Below are 20113 nucleotides of genomic sequence, written 5' to 3' on the forward strand. Positions count from 1 at the left end.
GACACTCCTGGAATTTTTTGTTTTACTACCTGTCAAAATACAGTTTAGTTCTGAGCATAGCCTTAGTTGGAACTGAAATAAGGTCAATATTACTATAGGGTCCTAATATTCCTCAGCCAATATTTGAAGCAGTTTTAGGTCCTTTTGATTTGTTTTGGACTACCTAAGAAAGCCAGTAAGGATTTACCTTGGAATTATGGTGTAATAGCAATGCATACATAACATGATTTTTCTGATTCACTCTTTGGCTTCTGCTGATGTTGACTATATTTGCTTACTTGGTGCTTCATTAAAAAGAGGAGCTGGTCCTGAGAAGGTGCTGTGCTTGGCCTGTTTGCTAGTATTGGTTCCAGGTAAGCAGGGGATTTCTCTTCCCTCTGCTGCCTTTACTTAGGCTTTAGTGCCTTTGCTTGGGATTGGATTGAGGGCTTAAGGGCTACTCTGAAAACCCATTTCACAGTTTTGAGGCATGAAGACCATCCACTGAATAAAAGCAACACTTTCCCTCTCTTTTTATTGGTCAAATGCCTGCACAGAGAAAAACCCAGTGGAGCTGCCTCAACAGTAGGGATAGGCATACTTTGGGCATTTGCTATATGGCTCTGATGATGTTGTACCTCATCTGTCATTGTGGGGCTGGTGTTCCCACCTAGCCCTGTTAGTTCTTTCTCTGGCACTACTCGCACAGGCATATTCTTCTCCCTGAGACAATGCAGAGCTGATGCTTATGGTTTCAACCACAGGAGACCCATGTCATCACTTAAAGCAGATTTGGGGATTAAAGGGGGATCACTGAAAAGCTGACCTGTGTGCTTTTGTTTGTATGCAATTATTGATAGAGAAGTTAGCTACAGCATCAAGATTGAAGTCCCTCAAAATGACAGCTAGGCAATTTTATACTGTAATTGTTTAGCCACCTGTTTGAGAAGATCATGGCTGGAGCACCAGGGATGTGTTCATATATCCTTCTTGCCTGCTATTACAGGCTGAACCATTGATCGAGACTGCGTGTGAATGACAGAACTGGTACTTCTAGTCTCTTGTTTTCAGGAACTTTACACACTGGTAAGGCCTGAGGGAACTTCAACAGGCCAAAAGAATCTGAACTTATCTGTATGGTCTGTGTGTGCTTATGAGTGTAATCTGTAGATCTCCAGAGGAGACTCTATAACCTTTCTGTTTGTAATTGCCAAGTCACTCTCCAGGAAAAGTCATTGCAGTCCCAAGTTACTAGGAAAAGAAAATTTTGAAAAGGAAATATTGTACCCATCTGTAAAGGTGGAAAGGAGGACCCTGGAAACTACTGCCCAGTTGGCCTCACCTCTGTGCCTGGGAAGGTCATTGAACAGATCCTCCTTAGCTGTGCTGAGGCACATGGAGGATAGGGAGGTGGTTTGGCACAGCCAACATGGCTTCATCCAGGGCAAGCCCTGCCTGACCAACCCTGCGGCCTTCTGTGATGGGGTGACTGTCAGTGGACAGGAGAAGAGCAACAGACGTCATTTATCAGGACTTCTGCAAAGCCTCTGACAGGCTTCCTCCTAACAACATTCTTTCTAAATTGGAGAGAGAAGGGTTTACTGTGTGGACTGTTAGATAGATTAGAAATTGGTTGAATGGTCACATCCAGAGGGTAGAGGTCAATAGCTCAGAGTCCTGATGGACATCAGTGACAAGTGGTGTCCCTCAGCGATCTGTTTTGGGACCAGTGTTATTTAATATCTCTGTTAATGCCATGGACAAAGAGATTGAGTGCACCCTCAGCAAGTTTGCAGAGGACACCAAGCTGACTGGTGTGGATGACAGATCTGAGGGGTTGGATACCCTTCAGGGGAATGAACAAGTTTGAGACGTATGCACTTGGGATTCTCAGGAGTTTTAACAAGACCAGGTGCTGTGCTGCTCCTGGGTTGGGGCAAGCCCCAGTCTCAGCACAGGCTGGGGATGAACAGCCCCAGAGCAGCCCTGTCCAGAAGGACTTGGGGGTGCTGGTGGGTGAGAGGCTGCACATGAGGCAGCCATGGGCACTGCCAGCCCAGAGAGCCAAACGTGTCCTGGGCTGCATCCAGAGCAGCGTGGGCAGCAGGGCCAGGGAGGGGATTCTGCCCCTCTGCTCTGCTCTGCTGAGACCCCACCTGCGGGGCTGCATCAGCTCTGGCTGCCAGCACGGGAAGGACATGGAGTGAGGCTGAAGGAGGGCTATGATCTCCTATGAGGAGAGGCTGAGAAAATTGAGATTGTTCAGTGTGAACAGTCTCAGGAGAAGAGAAGGCTCTGGGCTGACCTAATTATGGCCTTCCAGTAGCTGAATTGAGCCTACAAGAAAGCTGGAGAACGACTTCTTACAAGAGCATGTGGTGACAGGACAAGGTTACTGTAGTGGGTTGACCCTGGCTGGATGCCAGGCACTGAGCAAAGCCACTCTGTTGTTCCCCTCTGCAGTTGGACAGGAGATAGAGAATATGATGAAGGGTTCATGGTTGAGATAAGGTGTGGGAGAGAGATCACTCATTAAATACTGTCATAGGAAAATCAAAGTTGAATTGGGGATATTAACTGAATTTATTGCTAACAAAATCAAAGTAGAATGATGAGATGTAAAGTAGATTGTAAAAACACCTTCTCCCCTACCATTTATTCCTTCCCAATCTCTACTTCCTTCCCCACCAGTAGTGAAGGGAGGTGGGGAATGGGGGTTACAGTCAGTTCATCACTCATTGTTCCTGCTGCTGCTCAGGAAGAGGAGTCCTTCCCCTGCTCCAGTGTGGGGTTCCTCTCATAGGTAACATTCCTCTAGGAACTTCTCCAACGTGAGTCCATCCCATGGGCAACAGTTCCCCCCAGACTGCCATGTGGGTCACTCTTCCATGGGGTGCAGTCCTTCAGGCTCAGCTTGCTTGAGTGTGAGTCCCCTGGGTTGACAACCTTCTCTTGGGCATCCGTCTGCTCCAGTTTGGGTCTCCTCCGTGGGCTGCAGGTGGATCTCTGCATCCCCGTGGTTCTTCATGGGCTGCAGGGGAATCTCAGCTCCAGCACTTCTTGCCCCTTCTCCACCTTGGTGTCTGCAGAGCTGTTCCTCTCACATATTCTCACCCTGCTCTTCTCTGGCCACAATTACATCTGTGCAATGAGGTTTTTTTCTTAAATATATTATCAAAGAGGTGTTGCCACCACTCCTGATTGACTCGGGCTTGGTGAGCAGCAGGTCCATCCTGGAGCCACCTGGCACTGGCTCTCCAGGACATGGGGGAAGCTTCTGGCAGCTTCTCACAGAAGTCACCCTTGTAGCTCCCTCTGCTACCAAAACCTGATCACACAAACCCAATATAGTTTCCCAGAGAAGCTGTGGATGCCCCATGCTTGGAAGTGTTCAAGGCAAGTTTGGGTGGAGCTCTGAGCAACCTGGTCTAGTGAGAGGTGCCCCTGCCCATGAGGTCCCTTTCAACTCAGGCCATTCTATGATTCTGTGATGAAGCCTGGTTTTCTTATGGGGAGCTTGGAAATCATTCCTCTAAGTCAGAAAACAAAGAATCAAAACAAAGTAAACAATCTCCACTGACAGCAAGTGGAGATTGTTCTGTACCCGCTGATTGAAAAGGTCTCTGATTAGTGTAGCTAGAGGTTCTGGCAGAAAGGTCATTTTAAAACACCCTTAATCCTTAAATTTGTGCTAGAGAGCTGTGCTTTTATAAGGACAGCATTGCTGATACAGTGCACTGGCATCTGTATGCTGACAAAGAATTCAGTATAAGTGATATGCTCTTAGTAACTTAGTATTTTACTGTGTCTGCTGGGTAATTGGCTCTGGTGGATTGGTGATGGAATTTTAATTCTTTAATTTTATTTAAAAAAAATACAGCTGAGTTTCTTTTGTGTTGTGCTTTGTAAGCTGTTAAATCATAGAAAAAAAATGTAGGTTTTAGATTTGCTAAGTATGGCTTTTAACTTTCTGCAGCTGTGTGGCCATCTAAGAAAAAATGCTCTTACTAGTATTAAAATAGCCAGTGGAGCTCACTACCTTCCACTTGGTAATATATGTGTGGGTTTGGTTTGTTTGGGGCTTTCTAAGATTTGTATTTATTGGATTATTTTCTTGCAATATAGTTTGAAGAACCTTGTTCATAGCAATGTTTTAGTGATCTGTCTGGTGTTGCATAAAATTCAGTATAAAAGATCCAGCACCAAAACCCTTGAATACATTGTCCACTTGTAATTTTATGTACTGAAATGCTTCTTCTGTCATCATATGGTGGTCATCTAATAAGGAGTACAAATTTCAGGCCTTTTATTCCCCCCAGTGGATAATGTTTAAAATGCAAAGTTACTGTTTAAACCCTCCTTAAAGCTGTAGAGTTAAATGACAGATTTCTTAAGAACAACAGACAGTATAGGCTGGATAGGCCAATATAAGTTTTACATTTGTGTTTGAGCTTTATTGAAGCTTCACTTATTGATTTGTCATTAAGTATTGTTGGGTAATGTATTTAATTGTCAGACAGCGTTACTAGTTACTTCACAAAGCATGGTAAGATCTTGAAGGAAACTATTAGCATTTTGCTGTCCTAGGATTTGGTGTCTTTGTGTGAGTCACTGCATACCAGATGGGATACTGAATGACCTCTGAGTCTTCAGAATGATTCATCAACAAGTACTTCACCTGTCTTCCAGACTAAAAAATATGTTGTTATTCTTTCTTTTTTGGACTTAAAAAAGTTTTAGGCCATCTTTTTCAAAACCAAAGCCCTACTTGAAGGAAAAGTTGCGATATTTGCTTCCTGTAGATTTAGTCTGTTCTCCTACATCTAGGGTTGAGGTATCCAGCTATTTTGACTACTGTTACAGCATCTATCCCCTTCACTTAATTCCCCATCACCTTGGAAGTGTTTTACTACTGTGGTGAGCCATCATAATGCTGAGTTTTGCTAAATATGCTGCTGGAAGATAAATTGATGTAAAATATAGCTCAGTGTCTTAGAACTTCTGGTCCAAATCAGTCTTAGCCACAGCTGTTCTAATAATGAAAAGTATTATTTCAGTTTATAGTCTGTAATGTTAAGAGGAATAAAAGGAGGACCATTACAGCTTGCTTTTTTTGTATTGAAGTTTTGGGGATATTCTTCACCATTCTTACATTTGGAAATGAGGCTAACAATAAAGAGGAGAGCCAGAGGCTACTGAGACATGGATATGGAGAGAAAATGCAGTGGACGCAAAGCTACATTAATTAAATATGTTCTCAGTGTGATTAAGGGGAAAAAATGAGGCAGGGGAGGAGACTGAAATAGGATAAAAAGACAAGGGAAATAACATAGGGAAGAAGGACCACTCAAAATCAAATTATGTATTAAACCCAAAATCTTTGTATATAAAATTTCATGATTAAGTAGCTATTAGTCATCATGAACCTTGAAGCACTTTTAAAGAAACATGAATTCTGTTTGGTGACGTGAGGTTAATTCCTAGAAAAAAATCCCAACAGGATAAATTTTTCTCCTGTATGACTGTAAAATTTCAAGAGTATCTTTTTCTTCTGGATTCTTAAAGCAACATCTTTTCAGATTACCTTGAATTTTCATGCGTGTATGAGATGTAGGGTTCTAAAGGAATGTTCTGAACCAACTGTAAACTTATTGAGCAAATTATGTGTGCGTGGAAAGCGTTAATGTGGGAGCGTATTAAATTGCTTAATGTAGAGAAGTGTGCACAACATAGTAATAATGTGTTGTGTTTTTTTTCCTGCAGATGCCCTCCTCGAACTTTTTTGCCAGCACTGTGCAAAATTTTTCTTGATGAAAGTGCTCCAGACAATGTACTGGAAGTAACAGCTCGTGCCATAACTTATTACCTGGATGTATCAGCTGAATGTACCCGTAGGATTGTGGGAGTGGATGGAGCTATCAAAGCACTTTGTAATCGTTTAGTGGTTGTTGAACTTAACAACAGAACGAGCAGAGATTTGGCTGAGCAATGTGTGAAGGTAAGTATACTTAAGAACCTCTTGTTTTTAAGAAGGAGTTGGATAATTTGCTATTTCCAAAGAGTATCCTCATATTCCAATCCTTTCTTTTATTAAAATGTGATTTAAAATATAGATTATGACAAAAGTGTACATGCTGACACTGCTGCTTATCCTTACTGTCAGTTTGGTGCTCTTCACAGCTCAATTTTTTTTAAAGAAATGTATAGAAAAGGAAACAAAAAATATTAGAAGGAATTTCTTGTTTGTCTTCTGTGACTAGAATGCTAATGGAATGCCAATGGCTATTTTTATGCTACCAAAGAAATGAAGAATTGCTCCAGATACTGATGGGTTATCTGGTGTAAAGTAATTTTCTACTACCTCTTCAATAGCACTAGATACAGCTCCCCTGCACCCTTGTGAAGTTTTTAGAGAAATTTAGAAGACCTTACAATCTCTCATTTAAAGCATAACTCATGGCCATGTGGTAGCATATAGTTGGAGTTCTTGATTACCATGGCATCAGAATTTATGCAAGTATTTTCTATTTACTGTATCCAGTCAACTCAGAAATGCATCACTGGAGTAATGGTGCTCTTACAAGTTTCAAAACTTTCAGTTGTGTGTTTCTCCCAGGATGAGAATTTATTATCTACTTTCATGAACACTTGTTATGACCATGCCTTTGGGGAATGTTCTTGTATTGGCTCCCATATTTTTGAAGAAAGCTGTAACTGCTAACTACTAGAGTACTTGAGGCTTTGGCCTCTTTTGGATGTTGAGGAAGAGGGTTGTGGTTTTTTCCCTTATTGTTTAATTTTCTTAACCAGTTCTGTAGATGGATATGAGTATCTGACTATGGATATAAATAACTGACTTTTTGTGTGTAGTTTATTAAAATTAAATTTCTTTTTGGCATAGGTGTTAGAATTAATCTGTACACGTGAGTCAGGAGCTGTGTTTGAAGCTGGAGGGTTGAACTGTGTTCTGACATTCATTCGTGACAGTGGACACCTTGTTCATAAAGATACTTTGCATTCAGCTATGGCTGTAGTATCCAGACTCTGTGGCAAAATGGAACCTCAGGATTCTTCATTAGAGATCTGTGTGGAATCACTGTCTAGTCTATTGAAACATGAAGACCATCAGGTAATGTAATAGTTTGCTCAATGTGCTGTGAATTTAACTTTCAGTATGTTTAATAAAGGAATGACTAGGTAACTTTATACAGCCTCCCTAATGGTATGTTTACATAGGAGTTGTTATATTTGGGTGTTATGATAGTTTCCTTTATAGTTGTAATGATAAGAGAATAAAAAACACTCCTTAGTGTTTGGCTCCAAGTGCTGATGTTTGAATATAATCTTATTTAACCTCTGAAAACTGTATTGAAAAATATCTTGTAACTTTTTTCAATGCATTTTGAGACAGTTTCTGAAGTTGTTATTGTTCTTTGACTGTACCTCAGTCATTATGAAATTGAGCGTAAGTAAGAGGTAAAAATTTATTTGGTTTGTGTTTCTTTTGCCAAACTAAGAGAAGCAATAAGAACATCCATAGTCAGTGCGAAAGTACTACACTGGAAGCCAGCTTAAATGATACTAGTAGAAATGCTGTTCCACTTCTTTATTTCAGTTTTAACTTACTTCATCTCAAGCCTCTAATATGAGCTGAAGTAGTCCTTGTAAAAAGCTAGAAAATGAATCCCAGAGGAATTATCTTTCTACTAGTAGAATGCTTTTGTGTATGTCATACACAAAATGCTCTGGAATAGCCATTTAGCCAAATTCTTGCTATAGCCTGGCCAGGCTTCTTGTCCAGACTCAGAACTGAGTCCCCATTTTACTCTGACCTCTGTCCTCATTCCTTTCTCTACATGCACAGATCCAGCCTCCAGTCTGGTTTATTAAGCACAGCATATTTGGGAAACTAAATCTCTCTGCCTGTGAGATAAGATAAATTTTTAAAATATATTTTTAGATCTTGAAAGTTTTCAGGCGGCTGTCATACACTAGGCATTTCAGAACAAGCTATCTTGTTTTTAGCCATTAAATAATCTTATTAGTACTCTAATCATCTGAGGCAAGGTAATCTTGAAATTCAGACCGTTAAGTCTGTACTATTTTAACTGTTCCCCAATTTATAAGGTGTTAGAGAAAAGCACTTGCTGGGGCTGTTGGAGATCTGAATGAGAGTTCAAATTAACTTAATTGTTCGGCAGTTAAGCTTAGAGATAAGCATGCTTACGATGGGACCCAGATGATAGAAAATATATCTGTACTGGTATCCTTGAGAAATAGGTTACTCATGAAACAAGCCTCAGGATTACAGTGGATGTTGGATGTGTATTATGGATTTTCCAGTAATGTCCCTCTTCAAGTTTGTTGCTCCCTACCATGTCCTTTTACACTGCTGGGTTTGGTCACTTTTTGTGTAGGCTGCCAGTTAGTAACACCACTTGATGGATAAGTTCAGGCCAGATGAATGTGGCCCCAAGAGCAGTTTATCTATGATTTTGGGTTTTTAGCCTTTGTTACACTTGCAATTTGGGAGAAGAAATGTAAATACTTTCCAAGTACTCATTCGCTTTGTGAGTACATTCCAAGTAGTCTTTTACTGATGCCACTACTGCAGTGTGTTAACAAGTGATCTTTTTTGTGTATTTCTGGCAGCTGTTAAGGTACAGATCTATTGAGTACTTGCAATTTACATTAAGATTAGCAGAATTGTTTATCTGTGTTGTCTAAGAACAGGAGCAAGATGCCAGAGGACGAAAACAGTGACCCTTGCACATGAAAGAAAAAATTCAAAAGAGTACTGATAATGCAGAATGTTTGGCATGTACAGACCATACCAGAAGTCAGGAAACTTAATGGAGATTTAAGATTTTTGTCTTCCTGAAGTCTGGCTAATACTCTAATCTTGTTCTGTGTGTTGATGAGTGACTGCCTTGAAGTCCTTGGTCTGTGATAGCAGACAGTTGTTTTGAAAATAGACTGAGAGTTGACATTTTGGGGAGTAAGAACTATAGCAATTCAGAATTTGATTAGGGAATAGGTATTGTGGGGCTTTTTCTACTATTTCTTGACATCAGTCTGGTTTGCTACTGCACAACTTTAAAGGCAAATGTGCCTGAAGCAAGTTATCTCGATAGGCTGGTGCAAACCTCTTGATCTGAAACACTGAGACACTTCTAGTGTATAGATAGAGAGATGTTAAAGGCAAAATCTTCCTTTATTTTTAGTATTGACATGAAAAGATGTTGGGTCCTTTCCTGGGCAGTTGGCCAGCAGTATTTTTTGCTGAATTGTTAAGAGGATCACCAGTAAGCCGTGTTTCCACAGTGTCACTGGAGTTTTTAGTGTGCAGTTGGTTGGTTGGTTGGATTTTTTTCCTTCCTTTAGTAGCAATCCTAAATTTGGAGGTTTGTATTTTATTATCACAAAAATTCTTGCATGTCACTGTGTCAGGTGCACAGTGGATAATCTGCCTTATCCAAGAGCAAAATTTCCTTTTCCCACTTTGTCCTATTTTTAGGCTTGGTCGAATTGAAAACTTTATTGTGCTTAAGAGAAACATGTAGACCTTTAAATATAACTTGAATGATCAAGCTTCATGGGAAAATCAAGTTCTTGTATGTGGTCTGTATTCTTGTGGCTATCCTGTTAGCACCTTCTCACCTTAAGTAAAAGAGATTTCATCGGTTTTTCTTGCACATCTTTCTTAGGTTTCAGATGGAGCTTTGAGATGCTTTGCTTCATTAGCTGACAGATTCACAAGGCGTGGAGTTGACCCAGCCCCATTAGCTAAACATGGATTAACTGAGGAGTTGTTATCTCGCATGGCAGCTGCTGGTGGGACTGCCTCAGGACCATCTTCAGCTTGCAAACCTGGACGGAGTAGCACTGGAGCACCATCTACAGCTGCAGACTCTAAATTAAGTAATCAGGTGTCAACTATTGTAAGCCTGTTGTCAACCCTGTGTAGAGGCTCTCCAGTAGTAACACATGTAAGAAATCCTTTTATGCTATAGCTTTTTGTTTTCATGGGATTTTTCCCTTTGTATACTTCAATATATGCAAGATCTATGTTGGTATTTTATAGATATACATATAAATATTTATAGATCATATTTTTAATAGATATACATATATATATATACACAGACATATGTGCACACATATGTACATGTAAGTTGCTTTTAAAGAGGGGGAAAAAGGAAACATTTCATATGGAAATGAAACCCAATTCTGATAGTATTTTCTAAAGCCCTGTATATTTTTTATTGTTCAGACTTTTAATTATTTCCAGGATCTCCTAAGATCTGAACTTCCAGATTCTATAGAAAGTGCGTTGCAGGGTGACGAGCGATGTGTGCTGGATACCATGCGGTTAGTAGATCTTCTTTTGGTGCTACTGTTCGAAGGCAGAAAAGCCCTGCCAAAATCTAGTGCTGGATCTACAGGCAGAATCCCGGGATTGCGGAGACTGGATAGTTCTGGAGAACGTTCTCATCGGCAACTGATAGATTGCATCCGCAGTAAGGATACTGATGCACTGATAGATGCAATTGACACAGGAGGTAAGCAAAAATACTCCAAAAAAGAAATGAAATGCTTGTTTTGGCTTTAATTTTTGTAGTCTGAGTTGTCACAACAAATGCTGAGGTAGTTAATTGAAAATCATTATGTACATGTTGGCTTACTTTGTTAAATACTTAACAGTGTTGTTAGTAAGCACACCTATGCCACATTTTACTGCAATTCAGAGCATAAATGCTTCTCCAGAATGACTGATGATGCTTAATTTTTTAAGACCTTTTTATTTAAAGAATACTGTTGAACTTTATGGTTGTGGGAACTTTAACTATTTTATTTAATTTTATCTTTCAGCTTTTGAAGTAAATTTTATGGATGATGTAGGACAAACTCTTTTAAACTGGGCCTCAGCTTTTGGAACTCAGGAAATGGTAAATTAGATTTATATTCCCTTAAGAAGTTGCATTATTTATGTAAAGGAAGATAAAAAAGACTGGTTTCCTTTTTCTTATCTAACAGGTAGAATTCCTCTGTGAAAGGGGCGCTGATGTTAACAGAGGTCAGAGGTCATCCTCATTACATTATGCAGCATGTTTTGGAAGACCTCAGGTAGCAAAGGTATGATTTAAGCTGACTCTTAAAAACCATTACCTGCTGACTTTTCATCTTGCTCTATTCAAAATATCTTCAATGCAATATGCTGGACACATGCACTCTTAAATATTTACATGTTCTTTATAGTATTTATCAAAACACAGATTTTTCATTATAGGGCAGTAGGGCAGTAATGAATAAAAGTAGTTTATATTGGCTCTACAGATATAAAAAGCACAGAATACTTACAAACAAGAGAACACTGTAGGAGTGATGTATGAAAAGCACATTTGCTACTTTGGAAGAAGAAATGCAATTTTTTTTCATACATAAAAATATTTATTCTTAGACTCTCTTACGACATGGTGCAAATCCTGATTTGAGAGATGAAGATGGGAAAACTCCTCTGGACAAAGCAAGGGAAAGAGGGCACAGTGAAGTAGTAGCTATTCTTCAGTCTCCAGGTGAGTCCAATAACCCTTGCTATAGTAGAAATGCTGATATGTGTTAAGTTATGCAGTTATAATAATTTTACTCTATTAAGGTTATTTAAAGAAAATAAATTGTGACTTACCTTCCTTAACCCATAAAGTATCCACAAAAACATTAGTATTTTAAGATGATGTTAAGTGAGGGGAATTACCAAAGAAATAACTGAGCAGGCATGAACTGTGCCAGTTGTCCTGCTCTTCAGCTGTGGGATCAGGCTAGGCTGAGATTTTGTTGTGGATTCAGAGCTTGTCAGTCTTGGTAGCTTCTCTGGTATCCTTTCTGTGTGGGAACTGCACTTTCCCTGTTCCTGAGAATTCTGGTGCCACAGGTGATACTTGCTATTAAATACTTTTATTCAAGAAGTCATGCACATGTAAATTTTCTATTTTTAGGAATGCACGTTCATGTTCAGGTCCTTGGCTGTTAGTAAAGAAAACTTGGATGTTTAGAAGGGGTTTTTTTTTGGTTTGTTGACTTCTGCAATTGAATGTGTTGGGGGAAAAATTTTCCAGGGGATTGGATGTGTCCTGTCAACAAAGGGGATGAGAAGAAAAAGAAAGATGCCAACAAGGATGAGGAAGAATGCAATGAACCCAAAGGAGATCCAGAAATGGCACCCATATACTTGAAAAGACTATTGCCTGTGTTTGCACAAACATTTCAACAAACTATGTTGCCTTCAATAAGGTAATATTATCATGAGGGACAGTTTCTTAATATGTGCTTAGAAAAGCCAAAGTAAATTTAAAAGTTTAAGTAATGCTCATGACAATATGTATTTGAATAGAAGTGATTGTTTGGGAAGTGTTGCAAGAGTGATTTTTACTTAGCACTTTAAGCAAAATTTTTTCCTTTCTGGTGAAGTGATGTGTTGGAAAAAGCCTAGTTAGTCATGGGAGAGCAGAGCATACTCTTGACTGTAGCAGCATGATGAAAGAATGCTATGTTCATACAGTATGTTGTGTACACTGTGCATCAGGATTTGGTTACAGTTGTTTGTAGCCACTGTAATGGAAGCTGTAATTTAGTAGAGGAAAACTAATAAAATAATGTCAAGATGCATTCATTGGAAAATCAGCAAGACTAGAAAAAGCTATTTTAGGTTTTAGGAGACTTACTTAGCAGTGTATTAACTGGACAAGATGCTGCTTCTAATTCTGTTGAATTGCAGAAATGTAAATGTAATTTATTACTTCAAAGGGAATACTGTGCATGGCATAATGCTTGTGATAAGTTGCATCTGATCATAACCTTTTAGCCTTTTATATTACAAATATGACATTGATTCCAATCTCTTATGTTCCCAGTGTTTATAGGTACTTTGGGTGAAAATGCAAGATAAAAAGGCCTCCAGTAGAGACAGACTCTACTTGAGCTGATGATAGAAAGCTTAAACTAGGTTATTTTAAATAAAAGAAATAAGAAACTATATTAACAATCTGTGTGATTAATTGTTGTTGCAGATTGTGCGAAGTAGTTGGCTCTCTACTAGAAAGTTACTTTAATGAATCAGACTTTTGGAAGTTGGTCAAAAAAATAATCTTTATCCCTACAGGAGTGATTTCCTTTCATATTAATTATAGTTCTTAGGGTGGAAAACTGCATAATCTAATAGCTTGTTTAGAGTTAAAAGATAAAGGGATCTCAAAATATGGGAAATACATGAAAGGCTGAATACCTCTGAGGGTGACAAAGTGTGCAGAAGTGAATTGCCAGCACTGAAAGTGGGTAAAGACAGGACGTAGAATAGGTTTACTTAATAAAGGGTTGAGGAGAAAAGTGTATGTCAGACTGATAGTGCTATAAATCAAAAGATACCAAAGGTGCATTATTCTTAAGGATAATCCAGAACTTAGTAAGAGTAATGCAAGAACTGAAACAGATTAAAATTCTTGTGTTTTGAAAACATGCATAAATAGTGTACAAAAGAAGTCTTATCTTGAACCTTTTTGCTTGCTTTATCACTGTAAGAACCTTTTTTTTTCTATGATCTTTTACAGGAAAGCAAGTCTTGCACTCATTAGAAAAATGATACATTTTTGTTCTGAGGCGCTCCTGAAAGAGGTTTGTGACTCTGATGCTGGCCATAACCTGCCCACAATACTGGTTGAGATAACAGCTACAGTGCTTGATCAAGAGGTAGGAAGAATGAAAATGTTATCCTTTGTGAAACTAGTACAGAAAAAGGATTTACACTAATTGATTCCACGTATTTGTTAATAACTAACCCTAAAAATTTTACAGAGTTCATCTGTGACCACATATGCAGTTTAGTGTGTAAAGTAACAAGATCTCCTTTGTTATTTTCTTTTCATCCCAATGTTTTACAGGATGATGATGATGGCCATTTGTTAGCCTTGCAAATCATAAGGGATTTAGTGGATAAAGGTGGTGATCTTTTTCTAGACCAACTGGCTAGACTTGGTGTAATTAGTAAAGTGTCAACTTTGGCGGGGCCATCATCTGATGATGAAAATGAAGAGGAGTCTAAACCTGAGAAGGTAAGTGTATGGAATTGATTTATTTGATTTATTTGTTACTGTAAAACTGACACTTCCAGTGAAATGTTAATTGTTACAAAAATGGCCAGGGCTAGCGAATTAGGATATTAAATTAATGCTTATTTTATACCACTTGTTTTAATAATTTTCTTCTCTACCTTCATTTTCTGTTGGCATATTATTATCTGCTGAGTTTTCCTATTCATACTTCCCTGTGATCAAGTTACTTCGTGCTTGATTTTGCCTAGTGTTAGGAAAGTGACTGGTAAACAAAATGAATCCTTCCTAAAGTATTTGTGTCAGAAGTGTATCTCTGTTGATGTCCATGCATTAAATAGTTTGAGATGTTTTAAATGTTGTTATCAAATATGTTAAATATATAAAAAAGAAAATAATTTTCTGCTTCATGAAAGCTGTGCGTATTGAAGTTATTTATCAGTTTTCAAGTCTTATTGCCAGTCAGATGAACTGAATGGATAACAGACTTTTTCTGTTACCAATTCAATTAAATTTATAGCTAAATCTTAAGTGTGTATTTCAACTTCTTTACTGTGGGGTTTGGGTTGTCTGGGATTTCTTGGGGGGGTGCTGGTTTTGTATTTTGGTGGTTAGATGTTAAAAGTCATATGGACATGGTCCTAGATAACCAGTCATATGTGGCCCTGCCTGAGCAGGGGTTTGGACTAGATGGCCTCCAGAGATTTCTTCCAACCTCAATCATTTTGTGCTTCTTTTCTCACAATTCAAGTTTTGAACAGAGGCGGATGTTGCAGGCAGTAGGCCATTGCTATTGTTGAGTAGATAAAGCTGTATGTGAAAGAAAACTTCTAAGAAGTATCTTATTCTATTAAAGAATACTTTTAAGGATATGTTTTACGGGCAGAAGTAGTATAGTTCCTACACTTTTGGATTGAATTAAGTCTTCTCTCCTAAAGAGAGAGAATCTCCTCCTCTAAAAATGTCTGTGGTTGTTTTTTGTTTGTTTGTGGGGGTTTTTTTATTTGTTTGTTTGGGGTTTTTTTTCCCTCTTCTTTAAATGGATTGGAGATTTTTTTTGGTTCTTGTTATTGCTTAATACAATGTTATTGCAGGAGGATGAACCACAGGAGGATGCTAAAGAACTGCAGCAGGGTAAACCGTACCACTGGAGAGACTGGTCAATCATTAGGGGAAGGGACTGCCTGTATATCTGGAGTGATGCTGCAGCCCTGGAGCTATCTAATGGTAGTAATGGATGGTTCAGATTTATCTTGGATGGAAAGCTGGCCACAATGTATTCCAGTGGGAGCCCTGAAGGAGGATCTGACAGCTCAGGTAGACTTTTTGTAACTCAAGTCCAGGTTAAGTTTTGAGACTGTTACATTTGTTTATATAATTTGATTTGAGCTATTTTGTTTTGCAGGAATTGGCTTACTAAATAGTAAAGGATGTAAACAGGTGGAAGGTGGTCAGTTAATTGTGATGCATTTTATCAGATAGCATGTGTCCATAACTTGACTTTCTTGGTGAATTGTGTTAAGTAAACATCTTGCCAGCAAAAGCGTATTAACTTTTTGTTTTGATTCTTCTCCATGCGTACTTAATTTTTTCACCCCAGTCATTAAAAGCACTTTGTAGTGGCCATCCCAGGAAAAGCAGGTTGAAATGGTGATTTGTTGTTTGCTTCTAGCTAGCAGAATGAATTTGCATGTGTTTGAAGACAAAGTAATGGAAAGTTTCTCATCGAGATTGGGAAACAAATTACAGTGTCTTAATTGTTTGTTGGAGAGAGGATAAGGGAACAGACCTTATGCACTGGCAATGCACAGCTGGTTCTGATTTTCTGTACAGAATACACAACTTGTTCTGGATGCAGAAACAACCCTCCTTTTATTGTTTCATCTTTTTTTTTGCAGCAGTTCATGCATTTATGAACCTGCAGGCATAAAATGCTTTGCAATATTATGATGTTTTCAATGAGCTGTTGACTGAAATAACAGAACATATTATGATTCAGGATGGAAATGAAGTGCTAATGACTTCATGCATCAAGTTTGGGGCAAGAAGACAAAATGCAATATAATGTTTTTGATCATAATGCAGCTGGAAACCACTTATAGGTTTATTGGTTTTTTTGGTCAGAAAATGTGACTTTGCATTCTTTTTAATAAGGTTAATGCCTTTAAAGGTAAATAAGTCCTGTGTTGAGATACTTGTTTATCATACAGTACAGTTTTAAGATTCATGAAGATAATTTCTTAAATTCTCATACAATTCTTAAATTCTCATTTGGCATTCCCTGGATGCTGAATTTTTTGGTTTTCACTTCCCAATGGTCAAGGCAAGGGGATGAGACTATTTCTGTATAAGATGAGTGGAATGGTGAGAGCTCAGATGCATTTGGAGTGAAGAGAACTTAGAGGAAGTCAGTTTGAGCATTTAGGATGTGACTTCAAATCAGTCTTTCAAAAAAGATTGCATAAATCCAAAGTTTTTTAACAAGATACCTAGTCTGAATATCATGAGGGAAAGGAGCTAAATGTAGGATTAAATGAGGCTTCTTAAAATATGTACTCAAATAGACATCTACTAAGATTGCTGATGTTGCAGTGTAATTTGCCTGAACTTTAACCATGAGCTCTAAGCATGTGCAGCAGCCTTTTTTACTTAAAAAATTAATATTTGTTAACTAAAATGACTGCAGTACAGTATAGGCTAGAATGATATCAAGTCCTGAACTGTACTATATGTTCTGCTGTCCTAAATCATTACTGATCAATCTTGTGGTATACTTTTTAGTAACTTCACAACTGGCAAGAGTATAGAGGGTTGAGTAGTGACATCTGTTAGTGTGTATTGCATGATGAAAGTTGGGGTGGATGGTCAAATATATATACTGTGAACATTTTGGAAGGTCTGTACTCACCCCTCTCCACATTAACTCTGTACTTGTTTTGTTTGAATTTGTAGAAAAAAAATTCAATGCAAAAATTGAAATTTAATGGTAATTCTGAAGCTTTTAGTAAGTCTCAAAGTTTTGTCCAAGGGAACCTGAATTTATTCCCAACCATGTAGAAATATAGTACTTTCAGTGCAATGTGCTATATAATAAATGTATTAAAATGTAATTATGGAAATCTGAAAACATTTAATTAACAGAATTTTCATCTTGCATATCAAATCTCAATTACTTTTATAAGCCTTCTCTGTATATGCTATGAAATTTAAGCAGTAAAGAATGTTGTGCCTCGAGTGCATATTTGTTTTTGCATTATTTTGTGTTATAACAAAAGGGCATATTTAAAAAGCCTAGAGCTTGTCATTGCAGCAAAAGGCAAACAGAAATAATCTTTAATGAGGTGCTTCCATTTTTACTTTAAATGGAATTTTTGAAGTTATGTACTTAGCATTTTAATGATTAAAATACAAATATATAATTTATTTAAATTTTTCATTAATGATATTATGATATTTTTAAAATTTCTTATTTCTGAAAACCCACTTTCGAGAATAGTTCATGCTCACCATTCTGAGACCCATTTTCAAAGACTAAAAATTTATTCTGAATTTCTTTGATCTTCCTATTATAATTGTAACAATGAATTAATACATTTCAATTGCATCTCTCAGAAGGAGTTGCATTGTTGCATTGCAGCTTTGATGTGATCGTAGAATAAATCACTGTTGAAGTACAGAAATATGCTACACAGAAATTTAGGACACTTTAAGACCCTTAATTTCAAAGTTAATTTTGCATTGAATGTACTCAGTTGTTTTGCTCTTGAAAAAAGTTCTGCATAACGATGGAAGCAATTGTTGGAAAAAACCAAATTTGTTTCTTTTTAAATAGAAAGTAGGAGTGAGTTCCTTGAGAAGTTGCAGAGGGCTCGAAGCCAAGTAAAACCATCTACCACAAGCCAGCCAATTTTATCAACACCAGGGCCAACTAAACTTACTGTAGGAAACTGGTCACTGACCTGTTTAAAAGAAGGAGAAATTGCTATTCACAATTCTGATGGTCAGCAAGCTACAATACTGAAAGAAGACCTGCCAGGCTTTGTGTTTGAATCCAACAGAGGAACAAAGCATTCGTTTACAGCTGAAACTTCCTTGGGTAAGTATGTAGGTATGTGTTATGTGCAGGTAGGAACAAGTGTATGTGAGGGAGTTTTATTTGTTGCTTTTCATAGCTATGAGAAAATGCAACTTTTCTAAAATATATGTTGCAGGGTCAGAATTTGTGACTGGCTGGACAGGTAAAAGAGGAAGAAAATTGAAATCTAAACTGGAGAAGACAAAACAAAAGGTTGGTGATCTGTAAATTTTATATTTAGAATTTAATTGAGCTTGTTTTGTATTATAATATTCTTAGGGAGGTGTGGTTTCCTCTTAGAAGATTAAAATCTCTGATTTCAACGAGATACAATTTTTTGTGAGGCTTGAAGGGGAAAGCATCAACCAGAACAAAGCACTTTGGGTGATTTTATCCAAAAGTCTTAGTAAACTGTGTGCTCCTTTAGAGGAAAATGAATTAAAACCAAAAAAAAGTAGGAAAATTCAGTCTTCCTGACTTGCATTAATTCTTTAGGTTTTGTGGTTTGCTTTTTATGTCTTTATGCTACAAGAGAAGATATTAAAATCGATACTACAGTTGTGCCAGAGGCATATAATGCTTCTCTTCATCTAAGTACTAATTTCAGACTGGATTTTGTGACAGGGTGCTGGAAGTAACAGTCTACATGGCTAAGAGTTGTGGTAGTGAAGCAGCAAAATGAGTAAACGCCCTCATTTTAGATAAATTTAAAATTCTTCTTTCTCCTCAAAATGAAGGGGAAAAAGGAGGAACTAAGAAATCAAGTATTAAGCTCTTTACAAAAAAACCACAAAATAACAGTACATTTTGTGATCCACTTATGCCAAGGGCTCAGGCTAATCTTTAGTCTTTATCTGTCTTGCAGTTTCTAACAGTGCAGCCAATATATCCTGTCCCTTATATCTGCAGCATTTTAGGACATATATCTTAGGAAATGTGACACTAAATTGAAAGCTAAAACACTGTGTGTGAATGATAATATGTGGGATGATAAAAGAAAGACAGTGTTCTCTTATACCTAAGATTGTACTGTGTAGTTCTGAAGCTTATGTAATGTATTATTGTAGCACATAGAATGATAATAAAAATGAAAGATTTCTGGGGAAATTTCTTACAAAAGAAAGATGTTGTTTAGTCAGAACTAACTTAATCTGTATCTTGTGTGAACCATACTTTGTAGTAAGAGTAATTTTTACTAAACGAGGTTGTATAGGGACTTAGTGTGAATTGGTTTAAGGAATGTTGATAGAGCATTCAGAAACTGTATTAAACCTGCTTAGGTGTACATTTAAAAATATTACCTGATCCATGATACGGTTCTAAAAGAAAGATTGACAGATTGAGAATCATACCTTTTCCTACTACCCTTTATGCTGTAACCTAATACATGATGGTAAGTTTCATTTCTGTCAATAAGATTTTGTGTATTTCCATTTATTTCTCCTGTACCTTTTTCTTTTCACAACCGTAGCATTTTGTGATGCACATGCGTTTTTATTCTTCCCGATTTGTCTGCCTGTTGGACATAAAAATAATGACCAAGGTTGTGGTATCTGGGAGTGTAGTAATGATCTCATGACAGTAAGGTCTGACTTCTGATTATCAAAATCCATTTGTAGGTGCGCACTATGGCAAGAGATTTGTATGATGATCATTTTAAAGCTGTTGAAAGTATGCCTCGAGGAGTAGTTGTAACACTGAGGAACATAGCAACACAGTTAGAGTCTGCATGGGAACTTCATGCAAACAGGCAGGTAAGTGTATCTCCTTTATTTTTAATGTGTGACATCAGTGGAAATCAGATAATGTTCAGACTAGTCTGTCATGATGTGACGCAGAGTCATGAAGCAGAGATAGCATGTCTGACGTGGGGGGAGTTTTAATGCATGTATTACCTAGTTAGGTACTTTCCTAGGACGTGATTTTTCAACTGAAGCTAGTGGACAGATTACTTTGT

General features: G+C 37.7%; 1 protein-coding gene across 9 annotated transcripts in view; it reads left to right on the forward strand.

The window, feature by feature from the left end:
* HECTD1 (HECT domain E3 ubiquitin protein ligase 1) overlaps positions 1-20113 on the forward strand; it is a 59690-nt gene that overhangs the window by 11941 nt on the left and 27636 nt on the right. For 4 of the 9 annotated variants that reach the window (XM_071426952.1, XM_071426946.1, XM_071426953.1 and 1 more), the window contains exons 3-16: positions 5743-5977; positions 6881-7108; positions 9687-9968; positions 10253-10541; positions 10852-10928; positions 11017-11115; positions 11441-11555; positions 12096-12270; positions 13584-13722; positions 13914-14084; positions 15176-15398; positions 17914-18189; positions 18293-18369; positions 19776-19910. In XM_071426952.1, coding sequence (XP_071283053.1) covers positions 5743-5977; positions 6881-7108; positions 9687-9968; positions 10253-10541; positions 10852-10928; positions 11017-11115; positions 11441-11555; positions 12096-12270; positions 13584-13722; positions 13914-14084; positions 15176-15398; positions 17914-18189; positions 18293-18369; positions 19776-19910 — 2521 coding nt within the window. The remainder of the gene's footprint in view (positions 1-5742; positions 5978-6880; positions 7109-9686; positions 9969-10252; positions 10542-10851; positions 10929-11016; positions 11116-11440; positions 11556-12095; positions 12271-13583; positions 13723-13913; positions 14085-15175; positions 15399-17913; positions 18190-18292; positions 18370-19775; positions 19911-20113) is intronic. The other 5 variants (XM_071426955.1, XM_071426950.1, XM_071426948.1 and 2 more) reach the window with 3 other exon arrangements.

The sequence above is a fragment of the Agelaius tricolor genome, unplaced genomic scaffold (assembly GCF_023055355.1).
Source record: "Agelaius tricolor isolate 1412-34295 unplaced genomic scaffold, bAgeTri1.0.p SCAF_5, whole genome shotgun sequence".
In the NCBI taxonomy this organism is placed as follows: Eukaryota; Metazoa; Chordata; class Aves; order Passeriformes; family Icteridae; genus Agelaius; species Agelaius tricolor.